Source organism: Alexandromys fortis, unplaced genomic scaffold, assembly GCF_014885135.2.
Source record: "Alexandromys fortis isolate MF-2015 unplaced genomic scaffold, M_Fortis_MF-2015_v1.1 scaffold_222, whole genome shotgun sequence".
Classification (NCBI taxonomy): Eukaryota; Metazoa; Chordata; class Mammalia; order Rodentia; family Cricetidae; genus Alexandromys; species Alexandromys fortis.
Window position 1 is genome coordinate 148,750 of NW_026068108.1, and position 19,177 is coordinate 167,926.

Genomic DNA, 19,177 nt, shown 5'->3' on the forward strand with positions numbered 1-19,177 from the left:
GGCTGCAGTGCTCCATATTAGGAAGGCGTGGAAAGGAACAGTGTGGTGATCAGGGCTGAAAAAGACCTGCCAGGGCAGGTGCTGACTGCTGGACACAAAGCCACATGCTGGGACACGACCAGAGTCAGTTTTATTAGAGAAGAGGGACCTGGGGGACTGGAGGGTTGCGGCAGGCCCAGAGCAACAGAGCACACCACACGGCCACTCGACCCACTCCTGCGTGTCGGTCAGCCCCAACTGTAGAAATATATCTTCTGCCAGGAGGGCAGATAGTCCATGAGCGGCCCTGCAAGGAGAAGGAGGACTTAGGGCCAAGCCAGGCCCCTTGGCACTGCCACCAGCACAGCAGCTGTGTCTCCTGCCTCAGCCACGATGATGGAGATGAAGTTCACAGACAAAGGACCCCTGGTTTCAGGGGAGCCGGGGGCGTGAGCAGCAGGTCGTTTTTATAGTCAGGTACTCAGCAGGCCCCAAGGCCCCTCCTTGCCTGTCTTCTATAATTCAGGTCACAGAGGCAGAAGAGGGCTTGCCACCTGCCATGGCCTAATAATCCTACACACAGACACAGCTGCCTTCCCACTTCTGCCGGTGAACTTAGGCCCCGGAGCTGTCTGTCACCTCCCAGTACTGATTTAGGTTTCACTCTTGACTGTCCAATAATCAAACCAAAAGGAGACAGAGCACACAGCAAGATGGGGCTGTTTGTGCCCCAGGGACACTCTACACCCACGCCGTCCACCCAAACTGACTCTCCACTCGGGGACACTCTACACCCACGCTGTCCACCCACAGTGACTCTCCACATGGGGACACTCTACACCCATGCCGTCCAACCACAGTGACTCTCCACACGGGGACACTCTACACCCACGCCGTCCACCCACTCACTCTCCACTCGGGGACACTCTACACCCACGCTGTCCACCCAATCACTCTCCACTCGGGGACACTACACCCACACCGTCCACCCACACTGACTCTCCACTCGGGGACACTCTACACCCACGCTGTTCACCCACTTACTCTCCACTTGGGGACATTCTACACCCACGCCGTCCATCCACTTACTTGCTACCAGGCCAACACCAGGGATATGATCTGCAAGGAGCTGGAGTAGGAAGAGGATCTTGGCTCTGGACAGGAAAGAGAAACAGCATGGTGGGGGTGGGGTGGATTCCTGCACATCAGGAGCTGAAGACCTCTTCTGACCACCAGGCACTTCAGAAAATGGGCTAGACAGACTCCAGTACAAGGCCTGATCGCTGGCACTAACCTATCTACAGCTGCACCCGTGCTCACGGCTCTGTCCACCCGTCAGTCGGCACCAGCACAACACTCCCCCTCCCCTTTGCTGCCTCATTTACCCTCTTTGGACCTTTGCATTCAACAACAAACAGAGCTTCCTTCCTAAGGCCACTTGGTAGCACGGCCTGCGCCCTGGAGGTTTCTGGGGAGGTAAACTGGCAGGAGAGCTGAGCTACAGTGGTCAGAGCAGCAGGCCTAAGAAGGGTCCCCCTTGGCTCAAGATGCTTGTTGTTTAAGATATGGGACTTTCCATATGGGACTTGGGTGGGACATAATGATGCTGGGAACAGTGAAAGAACATGTATGGGGTGAAGGTGTGGTTCAGGGTATAATACTTGCTTAGCATGTTTGAAGCCTTAGGCTTGATCACTAGCAAACACTGGTGAAAAAAAAGACCTAATATTTATCACATGCTCATTACATACCAAGCATGGCCAAACACCTGACCCCTATTTGAGCCCTGCAAATGGGTGCCATCACTATCTCCACTCTACAGGTGAGGAACTGAGCCCATAAGTCTTACAGCCCCGCTCCTGCTCAGAAACTCCACCACAGATCATAGGTACCCTTGCAGGCCTTTTTGAAAGATTTCTCTGACTAAGGCAGAGGCTTTGAGACCTCACAGGTGTCGGTGTGGGATGGGCCCAGCAGTGACAGTCTAGCTGGGCCCCTTTGAAAACGGACGGCCTATGGTGCAAAGAGCTGGAGATAGGCAGCCTGCCTCAACGGTGGCTTCTCTGGCCAACAAGCACAGAAGCTCACACTGGCCTGATGCTGCAGCGGCTCTGGTGGCTGCATCCTGGACAGCTCCGGAAGCAGCCAGGATTCAGCTGAGCCCAGCCCTCTCCGTGCAGCATGGACAGCCCTGCTGATACGAGGGGAGGGAAGGGAGGTGAGGAGGGCGCCTTACTCAGAGAAGCGGTCGTAGAAGGGCGAGCGCAGCAGGTAGTACAGCAGCAGGATTGTGCGGCGCCTTAGCTCGAGCTGCTCCCTTCGAGTCAGGCTCTTTCTGTTACTCAGGAGACTCAGGCTGTGGGCCAGGGACATAGGAACAAGGATGGCCTCTGTCCCTGAGAGGGACAGCCAAACGGCACGCAGAGAGCCCACGGGAGGAATGGAGTCCCTGCTGATGCTCACCTAGTCATATCCACCACACCAGATAGTAGCCAGGGTGTCCATGACCGCTGACCCCAGAAGCCTAGACTGAGCACTGACAGTCAAGGTGTCAAGGATGTCTCCAGTGCATGCTCCAGCCCGGCTCCTCCCCAACCCACCTCCAGCACAGCTAAGGATACAGTGCAGTAGGGGTCGGGCAATATACAGAGACTCTGCAATGGTCTCCTGCAGCCCCAGAGATGTTGGGGGTGTGCTCAGTTCCTCCTGCTGCTGTTTCTGGCGAATTTCCCACTGCTGGGGGGCTCCCCAGTGTCGTGTGTGCAGGGATGGGCCTAGAATATAAGGACAGACAGGTGAAGCAGGAGCTGATGTGAATGCTGGCAGGAGCCAGTCCCTCAGGCCCACACTGACTTCAGCACCCAGATGCCCAGTCCCTCAGGCCCACATGACCTCAGCACCTGGGAGCCCAGTCCCTCAGGCCCACAAGACCTCAGCACCCGGGTGCCCAGCCCAGCGACATCTTGCACTTACTGCTCTGGAGGGTCCGCACCACTCTGTTTGACCGTTTCCCCACATAGGATGGCTCCTGGCTGCCTGGCTTGTGATCAGCATCTAGCAGGTAGAGACAGAACACGGAGTAAGAGGGACACATTCCTAACAGAGCCCACAGAGAACATGTGAATGCCTGAGGAGCTACCTGGAGAACACAAGAGCCTGTCCTGAGGCAGTAGTTGCACCCAGGGAATGTGGTTCAGCAAGAAACCTTTCCACAGAGGGAAGCATTCTGGAACCTACCCTGGCACAGGCAAACAAGAACCCAGAGGAAAAAAGGGAAGGCCCAGCCCAACCGTAACTACTGGAGCTATGGGACCATGAGGCCACATTGCCTCAATCCTCTGCTGTCAACACGCTCAGGTGGGAGCCCCAGCACTGTCCCCACTCAAGGAGAGAAGAGACAAGGCTGACAGAGGAGCCATAGCAGCCGGGTACCCTGACTCGTGAGCCTGAGGTTCATGATACAGAACCAGGCCCAAAGCAGCCGGGTACCCTGACTCTTGAGCCTGAGGTTCATGATACAGAACCAGGCCCAGAGACAATGTTGGCAGGACACCTACTTCGTCCTAGTTCCTGAAGCCCAAAAGACAGAAGGAAGATTCTGGTACCACAAGCTCAGGCTCAGGGATGGAAGTGTAGCTCAGTGGAAGAGTACTTGCCTCGCATGCCCAAGGCTCTGGGTGTGATCTTTAGGATCAGAAAAAATAAAACTCCCAAGTTCAAGTTCTGATTTTCTCCAAACCTGTCTTTCTTGTTCTTTCTTACAGAATAATGGGTGCTGAGCTCATGGGAAATATGCTGCAAATCCACAGAGCAGTCCCGTGTCCCATTCCACTTCAGGGCAGAGGGGCAGCTTACCCAATGGCTGTGCCCGAGCCTCCCTGTCCAGCGGAACAATGGGGGGTGAGGTCTGAATGCCAGCCTTGAACCAGATGAGCAGGAACATGCGCAGGACAGCCCTGAGTTGAGAAGGACAGCACAGATAGAGGGAGGCAGCTAGAAGCGGGCAGCAGGGCTGCTCCACTGAGCACGCTCAAAGCTGGCCTCGGTCACCCCACCTGAGTCCTGCCCTCCACAACCCAACCTACTTGGCCAGCTGGATGAGAGCGATGACTAGCCAACGGCCAACTTCACCCCACACCTTGGCAGCCCCCATCTCCATGAACACCTCCACACACTCCAGCACGCTCAGCCATGTCAGCAGCTTCTGCTGGGACAGCGACTGCAAGAAGCCCAGAGGTCAGGGGCTCCCCTAGCCCCAAGCGCTGTCCTGGAGAAAGAGGGCCTCTCTGCAAGGGGTGGGGACAGGGGGCTTCCCACTTTCCAAGCCTAACACCTAAGTTCAGACACCATGCACTGCTAACAGGCTGGCTGTGTGAGACAGGGAGAACTGACGGTCAGGGGCACCGGCATGTCCCACACTCTGAGACTGCAACATGTGCCACACGCCTGCTGCTCATTACCGCCTTCTTCCCAAGCCCCCGAGCTCCCACACGCGGCTCCCGGCAGAATCCTCACCACAGGCAGCTTTCTTCGCAGCTCCTTCCGAAGTATCCCGTCATTGAGCAGCACAAGCAGGTTAGAGGCGGAGTAGACTGAGAAGCAGAGCGTGGGCCTGAGAGGCCGGCTCTGGTGTGGCCTTCACCCCTCACCTTTACCCCAGAGCTCTAGGGATCACCGGTCACAAGTCTACTCAGTTACCCACAGACTGTGTGGAAACCAGCATGCCTCTTCTCCCACTTAGAGCCCTGCTCTCCTGAGGTTGACATCTGAACCAATAATAACAACGATCTGATTGCAGAGACAAGCTAGCCCTTGCTCTGCTGAACAGGGCTGGCTCCTGAGCTATTTAGAAGAGCCAAGTGTGCGGCCCCACCTCTCCCCTTTGCTCTCTCTGCAGACTGTCCTGTCCCCCTGAAGGTCTACATCACAACTACCTTTTAATCTACCTCATCCTTTCATGGCCATCACTTCCCCCAAACTAAGCAAACATGGCTGAGGCATTTATAGTATGGGGATTGTGGCATTTGAATGTAGCCTGCCATCATGGACTATTCCCCTGCCTCGGTGACCTTTTATTTCCTCCACTGGACAGAACAACAGTGCCTCCGCATACTCAGAAAATGGGTGATCCAGCAAGGACAGAAGAGTTGTTTAATCCTGAGCCAAACCAGGAGTAAATAGCTTGTCAAGGTCCTCCCTCAAAGGTCTCCCAACTCGGAAGGAACACCAAGGGTCCTGCACAGTTGAACTTGTCTGACTGAGCCTGGTACATCAATCTAAAGGGCAGTCCAGGCCCTCTGGAAGCCTTCCTCCTTCCCAGTCCAGAGCCCAACTCACCCAACTCAGACAGCTCATGTGAATCGGAGAAGCGACCTGGGGAAGAAGGTACAGGAGGCGTTGGTGAGCGTTTGTTTCACCCTGCAGCTCTGGGTCCCTCAACTTCCTATATGCCACAGGAACTCAAACACAGTGACCACTACCCTGAGTCCGCAGGGAGAGGGCCTTAGGAGTCAAGGGTCAGGGGCCCGAAGAAATGGGTCAAAGGTCAGCGTGGCACCTGCCAGCAGGTAACTGAGGCCCCGCACTGCAGTCTCCAGCTGGGCCGTGGCGGCTGGGTGACGAGTCACGTACTCCTGGTAGCGGAGGCCCAGAAGCCGCAGCTTCTCCATCCTGCTCCAGCCACAGACAGTTCCACCGGCGGACAGCACAGCTGGCGCGGCGCCCTGCGTCCTGCGCCCTCCTTCCTGCTTCCGGCCCTAAGCCCGCCTCCCAGTCGCTCCACTTCCGCAGCCCAGGGCTAGCTAGACGCCCCCATCTCTAGCACCTCCTCCTAGTGACCGTGAGCGCCCACCCTTCCTCCTTCCAACCATTGGCTCCCTCACTCTCCGCCCTGAAGCCTCTGGCGTCCACTCTTCAGCCTTCTTGGTTGGCTGTTTTGGCGCCTGCGCAGTTGCAGCTTGGTTGCAGGCTGAACAGTTCATTCTAGAGAAGGGAACACGAAGTCTCAGACTTTCCCAGAAGATCGCCGAGAGGCTCGAGCGGGAGGGCAGGACAGCAAAGGACTTGGGATTTAAGGTGCAAGGAACCTCGAAACTGACGTAAATGGGTCCCAGCAACCGCCAGTTTCCAGTTCCCCACAAAAGCCAGTGCCGGGAAAACTGAGGCAAACCTAGCCAGCAGATTTAGTGCCGTGGCTTCGGCTCCAGCTCCTCCAGGGTGGACCCCCAAAAGCCGTAGCCGGATGACTACTTTGGCGGAGAATACCCTGGCTTAGCCTTCTGCTCTCCACTTAGGATGAACCTGTGCATACGCTTCCCTTATCTGCACCTCAATTTCCCATATACAAAATTATTTGGGGCCGACTTGGACCTTGAACTCGGAACAAATGTCAGCGTTTTCTGGCCCTTGGATGTATCTCCTGGCTCTCAGCTGAGCCCCAAGGGTTAGGGGGGTAACACCTAGGGATCTACTCCTGAACCCAGCAACAAAGCTGCTAAAGTCAAGGCGCAGCAGAAGTGGAGGGAGGGAACGGCTCCGGGGAGGCAGCTGATTGGCTGTGGGCAGAGGGGGCGTGGCAACTCTGCGCCATTGTGGACTCCGCCCGCAAATTTATGGTATCCGTTGAGTATGTAATGCGTTTGTTTAGTACTATACCGGGTATTATCTTCCCAATAAGCCCATCCAGTATATTACAAGCATGTACGGAAATGTCATCATAAAGTTCATGATTTTGGTTGGTTTGTTTTGAGACAAGGTCTCACAATGTACCCTTGTTTGGCTGGCCTCAAATTCAGAGATCTGCCTACTTCGGCTTCCTATAAATGCTGGGATTTTTAAAGACCCGTGCCATCATGATAGACGAAGCTCATTGTTTTGTACAATTAATAAACACAAATAAAAATGTTCATAAAGGAGCTAGAGAGATGGCTCAGGGTTTAAGAAATGCTCACTTAAGAATCTTTTAAATGCAGGGTGGTGGCTGTGCATGCCTTTGATCCCAGCCCTCGGGAGGCAGAGGCCAGTCTGGTCTACAGAGCGAGTTCCAAGGCAGCCAAGACTGTTATACGAAGAAACTCAGTCTCGAAAAACAAAAACAAAGACAATTTAAATAAAAAAAAAAAAGCTGGGTGTGGTACTGGATAGAGGGCTTGGAGTTAAAGAGCACTTGTTCTTGCAGAGGACTTGGGTTTGGTCCCCGGCACCCACATGGTGGCTCATAACCATCTGTAATTCCAGTTTTAGATGATTCGATACCTTCTTATGATCTCTGTAAGCACATGGCAGGCACACATGTGGGTGTACAGAAAGACATGCAGGCCAAAGTCATATACATAAAATGCAGTAAGTCCTAAAATAAAGCGCTGGTCATGGTGGCACATTCCTGTAAGGAATTCCAGCACTGGGGAGGCACTGCAAGTACAAAACCAGCCTTGCCCGTGTAGCAAGTTTTAGGTTAGCCTTAGCTAGAGTAAGACTTCGTTTTAAAAAATTAAACTAAAATCATTTTTTTTAAAGTGCCTACTGGGCTGGAGAGATGGCTCAGAGGTTGAGAGCACTGGCTGACTGCTTTTCCAGAGGTCCTGGGTTCAATTCCCAGCAACCACATGGTGGCTGACAACCATCTGTAATGAGGTCTGATGCCCTCTTCTGGTGTGCAGGCAAACATGCTGTATATATAACAAATAAATCTCTTTTAAAAGAGTGCGTACTATGTCTAGTCCTGATTGGAATGCTGCTTTAGTCTGAGCCGGAGCTGGGCTCTGTGGTGCTTTAAGCACCATACTCACCAAGAAGCCACAGCCATGCCCACTTCCTTCCTTCCTTTTCTTTGTCTATGTGGAGCCAATGCCTGCCAACAAAAACTCAGGGAGAGGTGCTCTGAACCTCAGAAGAGTCCATGGTACGGGCACCGTGGAAGTGGTTCCTCACCCATCCCGAGTGCCCCACATACTCCCCGCCCTGCTGGCGGTTTCGCTTGGTCCATCTTCAGTGTCCACTTGGTGGGTTTAGAATCGTGTAGAAACGAACCTCTGAGTGTGTCCATGGTGTGCCTGCAGTTGAGAGAACCCAGCCTGGATGCTTGTCTCCTCCTTCTCTGTGTTGGAGTCCTGAAACTGAATAAAAGAGAAAGCAACCTGGGCACTAGCCTGCATCTTTCTCCATCTCCTGACTGTGGATTACAGCTTGGCTGGCAACCTCAGGCTTCCGAAACCACTGCTGCCCACTATGATGGATTATACCCTCAAGCTGTGAGCCCAAATAAATCCCCCCTTAAGCTTGCTTCTGCCAAGGGTTGATTTTGTCACAGTTGTGAGAAAAGCAACTAATACATCAACCTCGTCAGATTGATAGGAACGCTTGCCCACAGATAAGGCCCAAGGAGGCCCGACTACTTGTCCCAGATCACGGCGAGGCCCTGACCAAAAGGCCTTTGGCAGCACTGTCTAGCTCAGCATGAGCTGAGACATGATGAGACAGGCCTGGCTAAAATCTAGGCTCAGGAACTTAGTGACTTTACTGCCTTTTGGGCCATTCCTCTACAGCCCTCTGCTGCAGCTGGAGTGAGTTTATGTGTGTGTGTGTGTGTTTGTACTTGTGTGTACATGCAGGTGAATACAGGTGTGCAAGATTTTATCAGATGGCCTTTTGTTTTGGGGAGGAAGGAGAGCCCCTGAGGACGGTGGTACACCACCTCCCCTTCACTTCCAGATGGTGAAGGGTCTTTCTCTCCAGTGCAGGGCGCTGGGCCCTGCCAGGTCAGCAGCCGGCAGGGATGCCTGAATTTCCTCTCTAGATCTGGAGCCTGATTAGAGCCGAGGCCTGTGCAAGCTTGGCAGCTAGGAAGGAGGCTCCTCCCTGCTGGATTCCTGCCTGGACCTGGCAGCAAGGCTGGGCTGCAAAGGCCTCTGGAGAAATTGGTCTGGATCCTCTCTCCTTTTGTCTGTCCCAAGTCACAGGAGAAGAAAGACCAGCTGGACAGGCACAGATGAGGACACCAGAGACCCAGGGAGGGTGTTGGACAATCCAAGTTCACAAAATAAAGTCCTGAGCAGATCTGGCTCAAATGGAGGCTCAGCTCCAGGGGACTAGACTCACTTGTGTCTCACTTTCCTCCGAAGGCTCCAAAGGGCTTCTTGAGGGTCCAGCAGACACTTCCGTTCATTTACCTACCCACAGTGCTGAGGCTGAGACAGGGTCACCATGATGAGAGATGACAATGTGTCCACTAACTCACACCTCTTTATGGAAGACTTAGCTTGGTCTAGGCTCTGCCTGTGACCCTATCTGCTCCTACACACTTGGAGCTCCTACAGCCTCTCTGTTGAGGGTTATGGGGAGGGACCCTTCCACCCCCCCCACTCCCCCACCCCGAACTTCACTCTAGGCTGACAATGAGGCCGAAGCACTGGAATTCAAAGCCTGGACACAAGAGTTTTCTCTTAATGCCTACATGTACAAGAGGCAGTTTTCGGTTTCTATAGCAACCTCCAAAGGCCCACAGGCTGATCCCGGATCTCCCAGAGAAAGGCATTCCGATAACCCAGGGGAGGAGCCATCCCCAGGCTGCTGTTTATGGGTCTGCCTCATTTTAGACAGCTGATCTTGAACCAAAGATCCAGCCTGTGCTCCTGGTGAGGCCTAGTGGAGTCCTTGGAGGGCAGGTCCAGTTTTTGTACAAACTGAATACCTGGAATTGGGGAGGGGGGGGGATGACCCACAGAACAGGCAACTTCAGCTTCCCTTGAGCTGGCAAGTTAAGCAAGAGACGTGGAGAGATCCACATTCCGTGGGAAGGAGGGGCAGGGGCAGGTCCTGAGGTGAATAACCCCGGAGGGAAGACTGAGAAAGCAGTGACCTCTGGGAGTCCGTGCAGGCGCAGTTTAGTGCTGCCTGCCACAGCCCATGGCCGAAGGCTGCAGGTTCCTGTCACTCTCAGGGACAATCTCGTCTTGTGTCCTCGGGGCGGTGTGAGAATTAACTGAGTGAAGGCTTGGCAAATACTTAGCTCAGGGCCTGGCACTCAAGACGTGTTCAACGGACCATGGCAGGTCTCGTTCACAGCCCAGAGCTCCCCGCACCCCTATAGGGCCAGAGGCCTGCTGAAGGGTGGAGGAGGGAAGAGGAAGGGATCCAGGCCTTGGAGCCTGGCACGATCAACGCACTCCAGGCAAGGGCGGGGGAATTCACGGCCCTGCCCAGGCGGCATTGAGGCCCTCTGCCAGCTCTTGTGCAGGAGGGGAAGCGGCCTTCAAAAGGGCGCAGTGCCCATGTTTTCCAGTCCGCTGCTGGGCCGGGCTGGTCCACCTGGACTAAGGGCCAGGGAGGACGCTCAGGCTACAGGTGTCCCTAGCAGGCCCAGTCTCCAGTCCCCGACCGGAGCAGGTGTCTCCGGACATTCCTATTACTCCCCGCCCCCTCCTCCGCCTGGACTCCCGCGGTGACCGGGCCAATCCTTTGATCCTGAGCTCCCGGTCACGGGTCCTTCCCCTTAGGGGGAGGGATGGGGTCTCAGAGCCAGGAGGGTTCAGGTAGCGGGCACAGGGCCATCCTGGATAGCTGTCCCAGTGGCCTTCAGCCCTCCCATGCCTTGGTGCAAAAGAGGGTTATAGGTTCCTGGCCGTTTTCGGAGCTGTCCGGTACGGGGGGCAAGGGCGGAACCCTGCCAGGGTCTCCCCGCCCCTTCCAGTCCAGACAAGCGAAGGTGAAACCTGAGCCCAGGTTGGGGGCGGGGCTGACTCGCAGCTCTGCCCCGGTCCCCGCTACCGGGCGGTCGCAAGAGGAACAAGGCCTTCTTGGAGCCTCTGGAGCAGGTGAGACAGGCGGCTATGCCCGGGCAGGGAGAGCAGCCGTCGGGCCCCGCAACCCAGCGCTGACCCTCCTCTGGTCTTGGTCCGCAGGGTCCGTGATGGAGCCCGCTGCCCGAGGTCGTGCCCCGCCCTGAGTCCCTCAGACAGCCATGCTGCCCCGAGGGCGCCCCCGGGCACTGGGGGCCGCCACGCTGCTGCTGGTGGTGGTGGTAGTGGTTGGCTTCTTTCTGTTCGGCCGAGACCCCGAGTGTGAGCGCCGAGAGCTGGGCAGGCGAGGCGGGGACCTAGTGTGCCTTCTGCCTGCTCATGCCACGTGTCCTTTCAGACGGACTACAGGCAACTGCCACCCTCGATGGAGACCCATACGGGAGCCGCAATCGCTCCACCTCCGATCTGCAGCCTCTACTGCCACTCAAGTGCGAGGTAGGTGCGCGTGGCCTCTGGTGGCTGCCACCCCCAGGGTTCCTGGCCCCAGCCCAGCCATCTGGGCATCTACAAGAATCAAAGCACCTGACATCTGGCCACCAAGCTGGGACACCTGAGGACGCCCCTTCACTCTTCCGTTTCTCCACTTGTGAAATTGAGGCGATGCCTCTAAGCAAACCTTTCCCCAGTTCTGATGTCTGGTGGGGGATACACTCTTCTAGACCAGGCTAGCTCCGCTGGCAGGTAGACGTTGGGGGCCGCTTCTGACCTAGGTGTTCCCTCCCAGCTGTTGCATGTGGCCATTGTGTGTGCCGGACACAACTCCAGCCGAGAGGTCATCACCCTTGTGAAGTCCGTGCTATTCTACAGGTACAGACAGGCCCCCTGGACGAGGGTCAGGAGCCCACCCACAACGAAACAATCCACACCACTCTTCTGTTTCCTCATCCCAGGAAACTGAAGTCCCCTTCCTGAGGGTGGTGAGGGCAGGCTGGAGGCAGGGTATCAGAACACCCTCAGGAACTCCTTGTAGGAGACTCGGCCTCCTCCTGTGGAGAGAATCCTCTGTTGTTCCTGCACAGCCTTACGTTGACTCTTTCCACCCAAAAGGAAAAATCCTCTGCACCTCCACCTGGTAACTGATGCTGTAGCCAGAAGCATCCTGGAGACACTCTTCCGAACATGGATGGTGCCGGCTGTGACCATCAGATTCTATGACGCTGAAGAGCTCAAGGCAGGAGGCCGCTCCCCGCCCCCCTGCTACCCCACTCTTGCCCAGCTAGGCCCATTCTCTCCTTACCCCAGCAGTGGGTGGCCAGAGAGGAGAGGCCCTGTCCTACCAAACCTCCTGGAACCCAAATCTTTCACCTTTTGGAGGGACCATGGCTGGTTCCCACTGTGCCACTGAGTATGTCGGTCCCCCTGTCGTCCCTCCTCCCCACCCCCCACAGCCGTGGATCTCCTGGATCCCCAATAAGCACTACTCTGGCCTCTATGGGCTAATGAAGTTAGTGCTTCCCAGCATCCTGCCTCTCAGCCTGGCCCGAGTGGTTGTTCTGGACACTGACGTCACTTTCTCCTCGGATATTGCCGAGCTGTGGGCACTCTTCGTTCACTTTTCCGGTGAGGCGCCTGCAACCCTGCCCTGGCCTGCCCCCTCCCCGACCTGCCCAGGCCCCTGTTGTGTACTAGCCCTGAGCCATGTCCCAAGGCATCTCCCTCCTGCCCTCCCCTCCCAGACAAGCAGGTGATCGGTCTCGTGGAGAACCAGAGCGACTGGTACCTGGGCAACCTCTGGAAGAACCATAAGCCTTGGCCTGCCTTGGGCAGGGGATTTAACACAGGTGGGGGCAGTGGTGAGGGAAGCAGGGTAGGGTGGGCTGCTGAGCCTCAGTGGTGGGAAGGGCACAGACTGCTAGGAAGCCCCCAAGACCTCCGCCAGTGCTGTGGATGAAGAGAACCCTCCCACTTTGCGTGCTTGTACCAAATGACTGTGGCCAACAAGACTCTGCTTTCTGGTCTATATCATGGTCTATATCAGCTGTGAGAGGATGGCTGGGAGGGGCTCTACTCCTCCTCCACCCAAGGGAATTATGGGTGATTATGTCGGAACCCTCAGAGAACACAGTTCCGTGTTAGCAATTTGGACATGTTCTGAGAGATTTGCCATTAGGCAATTTCATTGCTATACAAACACCAGGAGGTGTATTTACACACACACAGAGGGTGTATTTACACACACAGATGGAGTAGCTCACTCTTCTCGAGGCTGTGGTGTGGTCTGGGAAGGAAAGGCACGTTACTGAACTGAGTGCTTAGTGACAGGCAGGCAACTGTAGTACAGTGGCGAGCATTTGTGTAGCTGAGAATGGAAGAAGCATAGGAAAATTATTAGGTTGTATCTTAGTTTTTACTAGCACTCATGTAATCCAGTCTGGCTTTGAACTCATGTATGTGAGGATGATCCTCCTGCCTCTATCTCCCTGGTGCTAGGATTACAGATATGTGCTACCTGGTTTATGCCATACTGGGCTCTAAACAAGGCTTTCACGTGCGAGAGGCAAGCTCTACAACTGAGCCTCATACCTGGCCCAGGCGTTGACTTTGGCCTCACAGCCTCATCCACCATGCATAGTGCATGCCTTCTGTTGCTGGCCAGATGGCCTGTACCAGGGAACCGTGCAGCCTGGCATGGTGCTGCCTGTTGTTGCTGGTAATCCCAGGTTTTTGGGAGGCCGAGGCAGGAAGATCGCAAGTATGAGACCAGTCTGAGAAGCTTAGTGAGACCCTATTTGAAAATTATAATTGTTTTGAAAATCTGTTTTATGTGTATCGGAGTTTTGTCTGTATGTATGTGTGTGCACCGCATGCATGCCTGACCCAGTGGATGTCAGAAGGGGCTATTCTAGCCTCTGAAACTGGAGTTAGGGGGGTTCTGAGTCACCATGTGGGTTCTGGCAATCTCAAAACGGCGTCCTCTCAAAAACAGCACGCTTCTTAAACATAGATCCATCTCTCCAGTCCCTCGAAATGAAATTCAAAAAGGGCCTGATAGATGATTGTCTTGGATGTATGAGGGTGTGGGCTCCCTGCGAGTACTGCAAAACAAATATTTCAAAAGCTTTGGGATCTGAATGTCCCTGGTGGGCATGGCAACCTCTCTCCTGGTTGGCAGGTGTGATCCTGCTGCAGCTGGACAGGCTCCGGCAATCTGGCTGGGAGCAGATGTGGAAGCTGATGGCCAAACGGGAGCTCCTTACTCTGCAGGCCACGTCTCTGGCTGACCAGGTCTGGAGGATTCTTTGTGGGAGCAGAGCTGAGGGGCAGGCTGGGGTCTGAACTGTGATGTCTGTCACTGTGTAGGATGTTTTCAATGCTGTCATTAAGGAGCACCCTGAGCTGGTCCATCCCCTGCCCTGTGTCTGGAATGTGCAGTTGTCAGACCACACATTGGCCGAGCGCTGCTACTTGGAAGCAGCTGACCTCAAGGTGAGTGGGGACGGCAGGGTGGGGGACTGTTGCTCCCTCCCCATTCTAAATCCCTGCTGCTCACCTGGAACACAGGTGATCCACTGGAATTCACCAAAGAAGCTTCGTGTGAAGAACAAGCATGCAGAATTCTTCCGAAACCTGCACTTGACCTTCCTGGGATATGATGGGAAACTGCTGCGGAGAGAGCTCTTTGGCTGCCCCAGCCAGCTCCCTGCTGAAGCGGAGCAGGTAAGAGGGGCCATATCCCCTTGCCTTTGGGAGGTCTTGGCCCTCTGTACTCAAGTGGTCTTTGGCTGGAGGCCATGCTGTTCTGGACCAGCCTGCTCATTCTTTCCTTGGACCCTGCTCAGCTGCAACAGGCCATGGCACAGCTGGATGAGGAAGAACCCTGCTTTGAGTTCCGGCAACAGCAGCTCACTGTGCATCGGGTGCACATCACCTTCCTGCCCCACCAGCCGCCACCTCCCCGGCCCCACGATGTCACCCTGGTGGCCCAGCTCTCTATGGACCGGTGAGGGTGTGGAGGGCAGATCCGGATAGCATGGCATAGGCTTAGATGGGATTTGAGAGACCCGAGAGGTGTGGTAGTAAGCTACTGGTCCCTGGAAGAGCCCCAGAGGTTGGAGACATTGGATATGATGGGAAAAGCTTGGGCTTTGGAAGTCTTTCTAGCACCTGGAGCTGTCCCTCAGTGCTGGAGAACATGAATAAGCCTCAGCATTTCAGGCGGCTGTCAAATGTGGATGCACCCCTCTCGGGTTGTTGTAAGGATTAAAAGAGACCAGCTCTATGTGATTATGAGGTGCTTAGTCACAGGAGGGGGCTCTGCAGCAGCTAACTTTGGGGAGGATTTCTAGCCATCCTGTGCTTCTGTGCATGAGGGTCCCGAGCAGGGCTGCAAGTCCTGTGCAGGCACTGGCCTGACCACTCCCCTCACCCCAGGCTGCAGATGCTGGGAGCCCTGTGCAGCACTGGCCTGAACACCCCCCTCACCCCAGGCTGCAGATGCTGGAAGCCCTGTGCTGGCACTGGCCTGACCACCCCCCTCACCCCAGGCTGCAGATGCTGGAAGCCCTGTGCAGGCACTGGTCAGGCCCCATGAGCCTGGCCTTGTACCTGACAGATGCAGAGGCTCAGCAGTTCCTGCATTTCGTGGAGACTTCGCCAGTGCTCTCTGTGAGGAAGGATGTAGCCTACCATATAGTGTACCGGGAGGGCCCCCTCTATCCGGTCAACCAGCTTCGCAATGTGGCCTTGGCCCAGGCTCTCACGCCCTACGTCTTCCTCAGTGACATTGACTTCTTACCTGCCTACTCCCTCTATGACTACCTCAGGTGGGCCTGAAGGGTAGGAGAGGGGCAGCATTTGGGGTATACACGGTCAGGGTCAGGGTATCTTGGATTGTTGTGTCCGTTTCTTTCTGGGGCTCAATGGCTTCTGTAAGATGGGGCTTGTCTTGGGCCTTTTCTTTGGGCCACCGAGTAAGCAATGCCTTACTTCAAACAGCAGTTTCCTGTATGGGAAGGCTATCTGTTTGTTTGGTTTTTCATTTTTCAAGACAGGGTTTCTCTGTAGCTTTGGAGACTGTCCTGGAACTAGCTCTTGTAGACCAGGCTGGCCTCAAACTCACAGATATCCGCCTGCCTTGGCCTCCCGAGTGCTGGGATTAAAAAAAAAAATCTATAATGATAAAAAGCATCTGAATCGATGTCCCCTATATGGGTAGATAATATGGGTTCCAGACAGAACCCATAGGTTGTTAAAAAATACCAATGTCAGGTATGGGATGCCTCCTGACTTCTTGGCAAGAAAGGCTGCAGGGCCCTTCAATATATATAAAGGCTGTGCCAGCACCACCCAGCTGGAAAGGCTATCTGAAACAACTGGGTTGGCTACCTGGGAGGAGGAGGCTGTGACTCAGCAGGAGTGAGACCCGCAGGCTAAGTGTTCCTTCTTCCCACATGCCCCTCCCCAGGGCCTCTATTGAGCAGCTGGAGCTGAGCAGTCTGCAGCGGAAGGCTGCCTTGGTGGTGCCTGCATTTGAGACCCTGCACTACCGCTTCAGCTTCCCGAACTCCAAGGCAGAGCTGTTGACTTTACTAGATGCAGGCTCCCTCTACACCTTCAGGTAGTTCTCCCCCACTGGTCCCATGCTGGGTCCCAACACACACACACACACACACACACACACACACACACGCACGCACGCACGCACGCACGCCCTGCTCACAAACTCCTAGCCTCAGCCCCGCTCCCACCTGATGCTGTTACACAGGTACCATGAGTGGCCACAGGGTCATGCGCCCACAGACTATGCCCGCTGGCGGGAGGCCCAGGCACCATACCGTGTGCAATGGGCAGCTGACTACGAGCCCTATGTGGTGGTACCCCGTGACTGTCCCCGCTATGATCCTCGCTTTGTGGGCTTTGGCTGGAACAAGGTGGCCCACATCATAGAGCTGGATGCTCAGGTGAGGAGGGTGCGCTCAGGTGAAGAGGGTGCCTTGTTGCCCTGGCTGTGGTCTGCCCCTTCCTGGTGGGCCATGGCAGGAGTTTGCATTTGAGCCCTCACTTGCTCCTCCCTAGATCAGCCCTGGCTTTTGTCCCCACATTTCCAGGAATACGAACTTCTGGTGCTGCCCGAGGCCTTCTCCATCCACCTGCCCCATGCTCCAAGTCTGGATATCTCCCGCTTCCGCTCCAGCCCCACCTATCGGGACTGTCTCCAGGCCTTCAAGGAGGAGTTCCACCAGGACTTGTCCCGGCGCTATGGGGCTGCAGCCCTCAAATACCTCACTGCCCTGCAGCCGTCCCAGAGCCGGGCCTGAGCTTGCCAAGCTGCCCTGGGCTCTCACACACACTCCCTGCAGACACTGGAGAACCCTGGTGGGTGCCCACCTTTACGGCTATTTAAATTATTTTAAGGTTTGTCAGAGGGGCTGGGGTGGAGCATCTATGGGGGTTCCTCGATTTTCCCTTGTTGCTGTTCCACCATTGGGGTTCAATCTTTCTTTGCCTCAGCTGGTTTGGGGCTAGTTCCCCCAATCCCCTTTAGTAATAAAAAATTTAATTGGGGTTTTCTTTTTATGTGTGACTGTCCTGCCTATATGTATGTATGTAAAAGGGGGCTTTAGATCCCCTGGAAGTGGAGTTATAGTAGCTGTGAGCCACCATGTAAGTGCTGGGAACCAAACCTAGGTCTAACCCCTGAGTCATTTCTTTCAGCCCACAGTAAAGTTTTAAAAACCACGTTGTATACTCTCGCTGGGGAATCAAGGGCGTCGGTGGGCAGCGGGAGTGGAGGGCAGTCTGATGGCATCGGTGGGCAGTGGGTCTGCACCCTCCAAGGCCACGGACTAGACACGGATATCTAACCCACGCTTTCCCACCCTAGCCCCAAACTCAACACCAAGAGGCTGAGAGGCTTTATTTGGCTTTATTTAGTAAAATGTTAAAATAAATAAATACAAATTGATCGGCTGCTCTGTACCCCCCCCTACCCCCTCAAAACAAAAACCAAACAAACAAAACAGAAAGTTTGAAGCACAAAACTCCAAATACAAATTCTACCAGGACTGAAATCACAAAGGGCGTGGACATAGACTGGACTGGGTCTGTCTGGCTCTGTCTCAGAGCTGCTGACTTCTGGTCTGCTCAGCCCACCCAGCGACTGCAACTCACCCTGGTCTAAGAGCGAGGACACTGGAGAGGGGTGCAGGGGCCAAGACTGCCATGTGGAATTGCTAAAGAGTGCCACCCTGGCTCTCGGGACTCTTCACTCCTCAGGGAGGGTTAGCAGAGTATTTCCAGAGGTCACCCATCTTGCCTGGGGAGGAGCTGACAGGAGCAGAGGCAGAGACTCCTGTTTTCTGCCAAGGGTGCTGGGATGAGGGGTGGGACAAGGCCCACAATCCCTTACACAGAGCAAAGTCGCCTGCATTCAACAGAAGCCATGGGCTCTGGAGAGCCCAGAAAAGGCCACTGGTCTATTCTACTGCTGTTCCTGGAAGGAAATGTCCTCAAAAGGTCAGCCCTTTAGTTAGGGAAGGTCCGTATCTAAGAAGGGCCTAATGGAAGAGACCACTTAGAGGGTGTGAACTGGGGGAAGGGGCTGGTGGTGAGAGTCAAGAAGGCTCCAGTAGCCCTAAGAGGAAGGTGGCGGAGAGGCAGCTGTACATGCAAATAGACAGCTGGAAACCCTGGGTCAGTGTTGGGCACACATGACCCTTAACACTGCCTGTTGGGCTTCAGATAGGAAGCAGCAGCAGCCTGAGAGGTGGCCCTACAGGATACCAATCATCAAGATGGGGGCCAGCCGGAGGCTGCCTGGTGGTTGCCATTGGCTCCAGAGACAGGCCCCACATAGGTAGGTCCACCCAGGGATTGCCTCTAGTGCGGTCTTCCCTGAAGAGTGCCATCAGCAGACAGATAAGGAAGGAAGAGATGAGAAATGATGAAGTCAGCAGGGGAAGGCAAGACAGCAGGATCAGAAAAAGAAAGGCGACCGCTACAGCCTGCACCTGCCAGCCTAGACTGGGGGACAAAGGGACTCCCATCCTGGGCCCTCCACAGCAACCACCAAGCCAGCAGGTCTTACACACGTGGCTGCGCAGGAAGGGGAAGGGGAGCTGAAGGATCCCGGATGTCTACGGGGACAAGGAGCTGTGCTGACACAGGGAAGGGCACGGAGATGGAGGCCTGGAGCAGGGCTACAGTTTTTACTCCACTCCAGTGAACACAAGCAGCTCACTTCCATCATCAGAAGGAATCTACGCGGCTCAGCTCCTGCACGGTCACAAGCAAGCAGCTCTTCTGGGGCAAAGGCCTGCAATGGCTGATGATGGCTTCTCAACCTCTTCCCATCACAGGTAGGAACTGTGTGCCAAGTCCAAGCCTATGGGCCCAGACAAGTTCAAGAGGGGGTTGGGAGGTTGGGGGAGCCAAGACATCAGCCTGCTGCTGGTCTCTGATCT

The 19,177-nt window shown here is 55.1% G+C and overlaps 2 protein-coding genes across 6 annotated transcripts; one reads left to right on the forward strand and one right to left on the reverse strand.

The window, feature by feature from the left end:
* Positions 1 to 108: 108 nt before the first annotated feature.
* Positions 109 to 5,738, reverse strand: Pex16 (peroxisomal biogenesis factor 16). The gene is made up of 11 exons (XM_050124288.1): positions 5,537 to 5,738; positions 5,317 to 5,352; positions 4,495 to 4,571; positions 4,065 to 4,198; positions 3,835 to 3,935; positions 2,953 to 3,033; positions 2,601 to 2,753; positions 2,443 to 2,515; positions 2,216 to 2,335; positions 1,069 to 1,133; positions 109 to 286 (listed from the first exon to the last, which is right to left on the reverse strand). The coding sequence occupies exons 1-11, from the start codon at positions 5,646 to 5,648 to the stop codon at positions 228 to 230; spliced, it is 1,011 nt and encodes a 336-aa protein (XP_049980245.1). The 5' UTR covers positions 5,649 to 5,738; the 3' UTR covers positions 109 to 227.
* A 4,091-nt stretch (positions 5,739 to 9,829) lies between these two features.
* On the forward strand, positions 9,830 to 17,284 carry Large2 (LARGE xylosyl- and glucuronyltransferase 2). Of its 5 annotated transcripts, none has more exons than XM_050124340.1 (15): positions 10,647 to 10,790; positions 10,878 to 11,036; positions 11,113 to 11,210; positions 11,500 to 11,582; positions 11,823 to 11,946; positions 12,164 to 12,335; positions 12,452 to 12,556; positions 13,888 to 14,000; positions 14,076 to 14,201; positions 14,277 to 14,432; positions 14,555 to 14,715; positions 15,203 to 15,538; positions 16,180 to 16,332; positions 16,480 to 16,675; positions 16,823 to 17,284. In XM_050124340.1, exons 2-15 carry the CDS (start codon positions 10,937 to 10,939, stop codon positions 17,030 to 17,032), a joined length of 2,133 nt encoding a protein of 710 aa, XP_049980297.1. In that variant the 5' UTR covers positions 10,647 to 10,790; positions 10,878 to 10,936; the 3' UTR covers positions 17,033 to 17,284. The 5 variants fall into 5 exon arrangements, with proteins under 5 accessions (XP_049980299.1, XP_049980295.1, XP_049980296.1 ...); XM_050124341.1 differs by having other exon boundaries at positions 15,260 to 15,538; XM_050124338.1 differs by lacking the exon at positions 10,878 to 11,036 and having other exon boundaries at positions 9,831 to 10,790.
* The last annotated feature ends 1,893 nt before the right edge of the window (positions 17,285 to 19,177 follow it).

Bases quoted from the DNA above. Each gene is read 5' to 3' on its own strand.
- Large2 (XM_050124338.1), top strand. From the start codon at position 10,481: ATGGGGTCTCAGAGCCAGGAGGGTTCAGGTAGCGGGCACAGGGCCATC. The intron at 12,336-12,451 runs GTGAGGCGCCTG...CTCCCCTCCCAG, and splicing joins ACTCTTCGTTCACTTTTCCG to ACAAGCAGGTGATCGGTCTC. The intron at 12,557-13,887 runs GTGGGGGCAGTG...CCTGGTTGGCAG, and splicing joins GGGCAGGGGATTTAACACAG to GTGTGATCCTGCTGCAGCTG.
- Pex16 (XM_050124288.1), bottom strand. From the start codon at position 5,648: ATGGAGAAGCTGCGGCTTCTGGGCCTCCGCTACCAGGAGTACGTGACT. The intron at 5,353-5,536 runs GTGCCACGCTGA...CTTCTTCCCCAG, and splicing joins CCTCAGTTACCTGCTGGCAG to GTCGCTTCTCCGATTCACAT. The intron at 2,516-2,600 runs GTATCCTTAGCT...CTTGACTGTCAG, and splicing joins TGCCCGACCCCTACTGCACT to TGCTCAGTCTAGGCTTCTGG.